This window comes from the organism of the source record quoted next, unplaced genomic scaffold (assembly GCF_019419815.1).
Source record: "Pyrus x bretschneideri cultivar Hongxiangsu unplaced genomic scaffold, Pyrus_bretschneideri_v1 Contig72, whole genome shotgun sequence".
NCBI lineage: Eukaryota > Viridiplantae > Streptophyta > Magnoliopsida > Rosales > Rosaceae > Pyrus > Pyrus x bretschneideri.
The window spans coordinates 1,739,892-1,748,683 of record NW_025999812.1 but is presented as its reverse complement, the minus strand read 5'-3'; the positions used below and the strand labels follow the sequence as shown (position 1 = coordinate 1,748,683).

Here is an 8,792-nt window from a genome sequence, read left to right as displayed (position 1 = left end):
TGCTCCTCCAAATCCGGAAAATAGAAATAAAAAATAAAAACAAATAAAAATGAGGAACAAGAAACAAAGAGACAAGAAGATCCACGTCGAACCTCTCTGTCCTCCTCACTCCTCCTCCGTCCAGCTCCAAACCGCAAGAATCATCAATCAATCCCTCACTCTCTCAATCAGCTTACAACAATTCTATCACCTTCAGTCTCCCCCAGAAGACACTAGCAAAGTAGCAAAACCGAGCTGCTGTGAGTCCGTCTCTTTTAGGTCCAAGGAGGAGGATGAATCTCTTACACGACATCTGACTCTGTCTCTGTGTTTCGATTTGTCGGGATCGGATCAATCATCTGAATTGAATTGAATTGAATAATGAGGGAAGATGATGAGTCCAATTGGTTCTCCAGATGGGAGGAAGAGCTGCCTACTCCCGACGAACTCATGCCCTTATCCCAAACCCTAATCACTCCAGATCTTGCCCTCGCCTTTGACATCTCCCACCAGCACCCCCCTCCTCCCCATTCCCAATCTCAACCCCCACCTCAACCCCCCCACACACCCCCTCCCCCTCCTCCTCCTCCCAATTCCCTCCCTCCCACTACCCCCACCCACCCCAACTCCTCCGCCGACTTCGCCGATTCCGCTGACTTGGGCTCCGGTGCCGCCGGCGATGAGCCCGCCCGCACCCTCAAGCGCCCCCGCCTCGTCTGGACCCCCCAGCTCCACAAGCGCTTCGTCGACGCCGTCGCCCACCTCGGTATCAAGAACGCCGTCCCCAAGACCATAATGCAGCTCATGAGCGTCGACGGCCTCACCCGCGAGAATGTTGCCAGCCATCTGCAGAAGTACCGTCTTTATCTCAAGCGGATGCAGGGCTTGTCTGGAGGTTCTGCTGGGGCTGCCGGCGCGGGTGCTGCTGGCTTGGCCGCCTCCGCCGATCCCGCCACTGACCATTTGTTCGCCAGCTCCCCAGTTCCGGCTCATTTCCTGCACCCGCACCCTGGGGGCCGGCCCAATTCCGAGCATTTCATGCCGTTTGTGCCGGTGGCTCTGCAGCAGCACCACCATCACCAGCAGCAGCAGCAGCAGATTGCAGCGGCAGTGGCAGCCCATCCGCAGTATCACAGGCAGGTGGGGCATTTTGGGTCGCCACCAAATGGGCAATTCGAGCACCCATTCTTGGCGAGGCAGTCGTCACAGCCGGTTCATAGGATGGGGGCACCGCTGCACAATTCAGTGCCAGGCTATGTAGAGGAGTTGGAATCAGCGAATGCAACTGGAGGCAGGAAAGTTCTTACTCTATTTCCAACTGGGGATGATTGACTTTGGGTAAATGTCATCACTTTGTTCCTTTTTCTTTTTTTTTTTTCTTTTTCTTCTCATTCCATCTTTCTACTGTTAAGTTCATTTTAATTTCTGGGTCATGTGAAAATTGGTGTCTGGTTGTATTTGTTAGAAAATACACTAGATTTCCTTGTTGTGTTAGCGGGTGGTTTGGGCTTCAGATGAGATCCGTGAATCCTTATTGCAGATCCAAAATTTCTGGTTATTATTCATTTGTTGCCATCGGGGTTTGTTTCGCTGTCCTTATGAGTTCAGTAGTGTTAGGAGGGCTGTATCCATGTGTCCTTTTCTCTGGACTGCTACTTTTGTAATTATATTGCTGGTTGCAGTCTATAATATATATCTGGGGATAATGATTGTGATGTCATTCGAGCGACATTAATTGAAGCTCTTCTTTGGTAAAAATCATAGTGGTATGATGATGGTCGATCAATCCGGCTTTCTTAGACGTTCATTTCTACCTTGTTATGTAAGGAATCAACTGGGGTTTCTTTCAAGACAGAGTTTTTCTCATTGGTATGACTGGTAGCCTGGTAGGATTGGAAGAAGCAACAGTTAACTAATTTTGAGCTTGCAATGAGGATAAATAATGCTAGCAAAAGTGCTCCTTAGGTTCTCTAGATATCTAAAGATGCAGTTGGTAATTGTGTTTGGACGCATTTGGCACCGCTTTTCTTGGCTTTTGGGAGTTGTGCCGTGTATCTCTTAGTTTAGTATCATATAGGGGTAAGTTTTACTTGTTGTACATTTTGTAAGTTTGTGGACAACTTAAACCCCCTGATGCTAGGGGTCTGTTGAAACAATTCTCATTTTATTAGAAGGTTATCTTAATGCTTCTTGATCTTATATTTTGATCTTGCTCTATATCTTTCGTTGGTGCTTTGATCGCTTTATTGCTCATATCTTCTTTCATGTTTGCATCATATAAGTCATTCAGACCTGTTTTATTGTTTGAGGGTTCCCTTGCGTATGGACTGGGATATAGGTGTTGCTACGAGGTCCTCTATTCTTTCTTCCTTAGTATTGAAACGTAAACACATAAGAAGGATTGGCAAACCGAGATCACTCAGTTTCAATTCTTTTTGGTTAACATCGTAATAGTTTAGACAAATGTGAATAGAATTTTTTTTTTATGAATGGATTAGTTGAGCTAGCAGCATCCTTGAATGACAAATATGTGAGAGTCCCATTGAGTTACTGCCTGCAAATTTGTAATGCAAGTGACCAAATTTAGATGTTATGCAAATGGATTGGGAATGGCATTTATAGTAAAATATTATAGTATTAGATCCCCGTTTAAACATTAAGCTTGATGATAATTATTAGTAGAGTTACTTCTTTATCACATAATATATCAGCTTACAAATGAAAGTTCAAAAACTTCAAGGTTCAAACTATATAGAATTTCAGTGGGTTGTTATAAAATTTCAGTGATGATATTCTGTCTGAGTTCTTGTAACTGCATGGTGAAAGAAGATGTCCTAGTATTCCTATGTAAGATTTGAGGTTTGGATTACGGTTTTAGTTTCTAATTCCATGAGATTACTTTTGGTTAGGCAAAAGTTTGAACTGTGCATCTTATTACATCCGTCTTACTTACCACCCGTTTTGGCTTACCTGTCCAGCTTGCAACCTGATATTGTAGTTAAGCCTAGAATGAAGAGAAATCTACATAATCTTGTAATTATTGTATGCTACATTCTTTCCGTCTGTGTCTTAATCTGGGTGGTGGATAGAAGGGTTATTATTATTATTTTTTATGAGTGCACGCTTCTTTCATGAGAGGGCCATCAGGAAGAAATTACTGCTGTTGAAGTTGTATGTGATTCTAATTGTAGAGGTAAATTCACATCTGAAACTCTCTTTTATAGCTCATATCTCTTGGACAGGTACAGTAATGCGATGATGTTTCAGACTTCCATCTTGTTTTCCTCTTATGATTCATTAGATTGTTAAACCAAATGTGACGGTGAACCTCTCAGAAGCTTGAATTATTAAGTTTGATCTATTCAGTTTGAATTATCTCATGTACTCCACGTCACTAGAGCCTTTTATTTTCTTTAACCTGGCAACTGCATAGAAAGAAGAAGCTGATTTGAAACTTGCTTAAAGCTTCTGGAATCTCTGGATTCGAACACCTACAATGTTATATTAGTGTAGGAATAGCGATAACATATCCCGTCCTCCTTTTCTTTTCCTTCTTCTTCTTAATTGGTGCTTCTTTACTATCCTTGGTATGCTGCAATTTCGATGAATGCATGTATTCCTTTAGAAAAACTTGGGTGGCTTGGCTTGTTGATCCGGTGCTGCTTTATGTGTGGATTTTTTTTTTTACACAGTTTGATGATGATGATGATGGACTTTTAACTGGTTGATGTTATTTTAATGACCGTAGACGGATATTATTGGTGCGGTGCTTTAAACTTTTCTCTTTGCTTTGCAATCGTATGAAGTTTCTCAAGATTTTCCTAGCTAGCAAGTATACTATCTTATTACCTTTGACAGCCTTACATTGAGATTTTAGCAGATGCCAACCAAGAGACATGTTGAGCTACAGGCGGGTGGAAAGCACGCCAAATCTCACAATATATATTTTGTGTTTAAAGAAGGGATTCCATTATTTTATAAAACGAGGATTAATTGTGAGACCTACGTTATATCGAACTTTAGAGAGAGAGAGAGAGAGAGAGAGAGAGAGAGAGAGAGAGAGCCTTTAAAGAAGGGATTCCATTATTTTATAAAAATGAGCTTTAATTGTGAGACCCACGTTACATCGAACTATAACGATCTGAATCGTTTATTTTCAAGATATTAGCCAAATTATAAATATTTGAGGCATCTAATTCAGTTCAAAGAAATTAAACAGACAAATGGTTTTAAATTGAATTGAATTTTGCTAGGATGATTTATGAATTGAGACTTACAAAATAGATGATTCGAATTGTTAAAGTTCGAAGTGGGGTTGGTCTTCCAAGTAATCTCATTTTTTGAAAAAAATGGATATCCCTTCCATTTTTTTATCGAAAGGATCCCTTCCATTATTGGATCGACATTATAGTTAATATTTAATTAAGTAAAGATTCCCTTTGAGGCTGGTCCAATCCAAACATGGGAAGAAAGGTCTTGGCCATTGAGTTTTAAGTTTTAATTTTGCATTGGAAACTTGTATGCAGAGTGAACCGCATTGACTTGAGCTAAACTAGCATGTTTATGTTTATAGTTTAGGTGCCTATGCAAAAGTCAACCAATATAATTCTATAAATACTAGTATAATTCACAATAATTACATGATTGTCGCACAATTGGAACACATTTTTTCGACTATCTAACTTTTTTTTGCGACAGGTTGATCAATTTATTTGGCGATCAGCCAACCAGATTTCAGGTCTTAGTCATAAAAAAAAACCATGTTAAGTAATGATTTTTCTCATAAGTTCTCTAATTTCAAGAATTGACTATAATGCTTACATGTACTCAATACATTCATCATCTAATATATATTCATGTGAATATATGTATTTAATACAATCACAATTTGACAATAGGTATGTAATTGTATTAAATACATGTAAGTATTGTAACAAAATCCCTAATTTTTTTGTGTATACATATAAAAAACAATAAACTCACACAACAAAACATTATTTAAGATGAAAATGTTGTACATATTGTTTAGTGACTTGAAATTCTCCGGCGACCGGAAATTTTTTTTTGGCCACAATGACGGTGGTTGACGACAATTTATGGCACTAACACCAGTAGCGTGTCGGTCATGTGCAATTTGGACAAAAATAGAATTGTTTTTGTGCTTTATCCAACTAGAATGGGAAAGGGAGTGGTAGATTTCCTTGAAGTTGGTGTTTTTCTTTAAAACCTATATTAAAATTGATATTTATTCGCCTTCATTTCATTTGTTTTTTTTCATGTTTCTCATTTTTAAGTTGTAAGCCTAAAAATACATGTATTTGTAAGGTATAAAAGAGATGTAAGTTGTTTGAATTATAATACTGAAACTTGAGTTGTAAGCTCATTTTAAGTGCCTTGCTCTTGTTTAAGAGTTGTTACTTTGTTTCTAGTTGTCTACGCTGTAGGTTGGTACTAGAGACGTGGTTTGAGGTTTTCAAGTCTCTCCTTACACTTGAAGATAGTGGACCATACCTATCTATCATATGTATTCATTCTAATTCATATTAATTCTAGAATTGTATTTCTCACCACGTTGCTCCTTGAATTAGTTGGTATCAGAGCATGAAATACATGCATTTTTTAGATATTTAATATATGTTTTTGTAAGCCTATAAATATATGTATTTGTAACACAGAAAAGAGATGTAGAAGTTGTTTGAATGGTAATACTAAAATTTGAGTTGTAAACTTATTTTAAGTGTCTTGATCTTGTTTAATTTATATTAATTCTAGAATTTTATGTCAAGACTTTTCAACTTAAGTATTTCATACAAGAATTAAAATGTAAGTGTTATTAGTACTTCAAAAATCTCATTCTACACTCTCCACTAGTGTATTTTTCTTTCCTAATATAGAAAGTTTGGAGTGTAGAATGAGATTTTTGGAGTGCTAATAACAATTCCCATGGAAAAAAATAGAAGAAGTAGGAGGAGGAGGTTGTATGAAACAAATTGCATGGGGCTTTTGAAGGCAAACTAAATTACAACCTCCTCCGGCTCCTCCTACTTCTATTCTTTTATGAAAATAATTTATTTGAAAAGCCTTGACATCCTTCAACATTACTCTACAATATTCTGTAGCCACCCTTGACAAGCCTCAACAAAAGTTGTCGACATATATTGGCATAAACTTTTGGCATATGTTGACAGAAATCGGCAGGTGCCTACTAGGTGCTCTACGAAATTGCCCAATGAAGCTTTTTTGGTTGATATTATGACCCCATTATTTAAAAATCCTGACTACGCCACTGGTTCTGTCTAAATTTACTGATTGCATCAGCTATGTAACGTTGGGGTTGGAGAAAAGTGAAACATCGAGTTTGGACAAGAAATTAGGATCTGGTCACGAATGTTGTATGGCCATGGTTTATTCCTTTGTACGAAGAAAGTAAGAAACAATAAAACTAAAAGAAAGAAATGAGACATTGGGTTCCAACATCAAAGGAAGACACAAGGGACGCTTATGTTTAGGTTTGACCGTCTTCAAGATATTGTGTTCTATTGTTTATATTTTATATATTCTATTATTTAAATTTGGTTGTAAATTCAATCGTTCTTGTTCGAATGAACCAATAATACGTTTACATAATAATAAATTCCATTAAATGAATGTTTTACGATTACAATCTTTTAAGTAAATTATTTACAAGAATTGATCTTTTAATTTGATCTCCAAAGGTGTTTGAAAATAACAAAGTGTGAGTTTAATCCAAGACCTATAGAAGTAACAACTGCCTTTGAGCAAATCAAGAAAAGGTTGAGCTCGGCTCCGTTGCTCGTGCTACCTAACTTTTCAAAAGTTTTTGAGATATCTTGCGATTCGTCCAAGATTGTTATTGTGGTTGTTCTAATTCAAGAAGGGAAGCTTGTTTCTTATTTCAATGAAAAATTGAGTAGTTCAAGATTGAATTATTCCACATACGACTTGGAATTCTATGCCATTGTTCAAGCATTAAAGTATTGGAGGCAATATCTGATCTACAAATAGTTTGTTACGTACTCCGATCATGACTCTTTAAAGCATATGAACATCCAGGCAAAATCGTCAGCCAAACATGCTAAATGGGTAGCATACTGGCAAGACTCTACATTCACCTTGAAGTACAAAGATGGTGTGCCAAATCAGGTTGCAGAGCCTTGAGTCGGAGAAATTTTTTACATGGCTCAATGAAAATTCAGGTATTAGGGTTTGACTCTTTGAAGGATTTATTAGAAACTGATACTTTCTTCTCAACAATTGTTGAAGATGTTGAGCAAGGAACTAGAACAAGATGTATATTGCATGATAGGCTCATCTTTAAAGGGAATCAGCTTTGTATATCGAAGTCTAGTTTGAGATTGAAGATCATACAAGAGTTACATAATGAATGCCACATTGGAAGGGACAAGAACTTTGAGCTTGTTTCTTTCTCTTATTTCTAGATATCGCTTTGTTGAACGGTGTTGAAACTGTCAAGTTTCTAAGGGCAAGGTGATGAACGCTAGATTGTACATGGCATTACCCATTCCTTCACAACCATGGGTGGATATAAGCATGGATTTTGTTTTGGGTTTGCCTCGCACTAAGTGTGGTATAGACTCAATTTTATTGTGGTTGATCATTTTTTGAAAATGGTTCACTTTATTGCCTATAAGAAGACAACGGATGCTTCATAAGTTGTTGAGCTATTCTTTCATAACATGTACTGACTTCATGGGTTACCAAGTTCAATTGTTTTTTTATTGGGACACCAAGGTTATGACTCATTTTTGGAGGAGCTTGTGAAAATTAGCTAACACTCAATTGAATTTCAGCAACACCTATCATCTTCAAACAAACAGGCAAACTTAAGTTGTCAATCACTCATTGGGAGATTTTTTAGGTTGCTTATTAAGCGAGCATCTGAAGTTATGGGGCTAGAAGTTATGTATTACGGAGTTTACCTATAATCATTCCATCAATCGCAGCACCAGAATGTGTCATTTGTAAATTGTTTATGGCTTAATTTCACGAGCACCAATTGATCTTACTCTCATCCCATACATGAAAATAATTAGTGGTAAGGCAGAAAGTTTCGTTGATAATGTGAAACAAGTCCATAGCATGAATCATAAACACTTTCAAGAAACAAGTTAGAAATACAAAAGCTCATGCAAATTCCAAGAGGCAAATGGTCGAGTTTGATATGGTAGATTTTGTTTGGGCAGTTTTGACCAAGGATTGCTTTTTAGTTGGAGATAACAACAAATTTTCTACAAGGAAGATGGGGTTATATGAAATTCTTGAAAAGATTAACCCCAATGTTTATTGCTTGAAGTTACCAAGTCATATTCGTACTTCTTATGTAATCAATGTGAAACATCTCATTCCATTATGAAAGGACATTGGCGATACTGGAAATGAAAATTCGAGGGCAAATTTGCTCCAACCTAGAAAGGATGTTGCAGATTTGTTAGCCAGTACATTTTATGGACCGTTGCGATAAATTAAATGACTACACCAATCAGTAGCACTTAATAACAAGCAAGCATATTTGGTTGCTACTGTTCTAAAAATCCCTACCAAGCGCCGCCTAGGCACTAGGCAGTTGGCCACCGCTCCGATTAATGCCTAAGCATTTGAAAATTAAGAAATGACACCTAGACTTGCTAAGGCGCCCGCCTAGACCGCCTAGGCACTGACTAGGTTGCAACTCATTAAGACAGAAAATAGATAGCTTTCATTTTGCATTTTATTTATTTTTTCGATAAATTGTAAAGACTTGTTGAATACTTAAATGGACACACATTATACGC

General features: G+C 37.6%; 1 protein-coding gene across 1 annotated transcript; it reads left to right on the top strand.

The window, feature by feature from the left end:
* The first annotated feature begins 273 nt into the window (after nt 1-273).
* Nucleotides 274-2,178, top strand: LOC125472737 (transcription factor MYBC1-like). Its single transcript, XM_048574513.1, has one exon. The coding sequence runs from the start codon at nt 361-363 to the stop codon at nt 1,309-1,311; it is 951 nt and encodes a 316-aa protein (XP_048430470.1). The 5' UTR covers nt 274-360; the 3' UTR covers nt 1,312-2,178.
* The last annotated feature ends 6,614 nt before the right edge of the window (nt 2,179-8,792 follow it).

Coding starts and splice junctions, on each gene's coding strand:
- LOC125472737 (XM_048574513.1), top strand. CDS start 361: ATGAGGGAAGATGATGAGTCCAATTGGTTCTCCAGATGGGAGGAAGAG.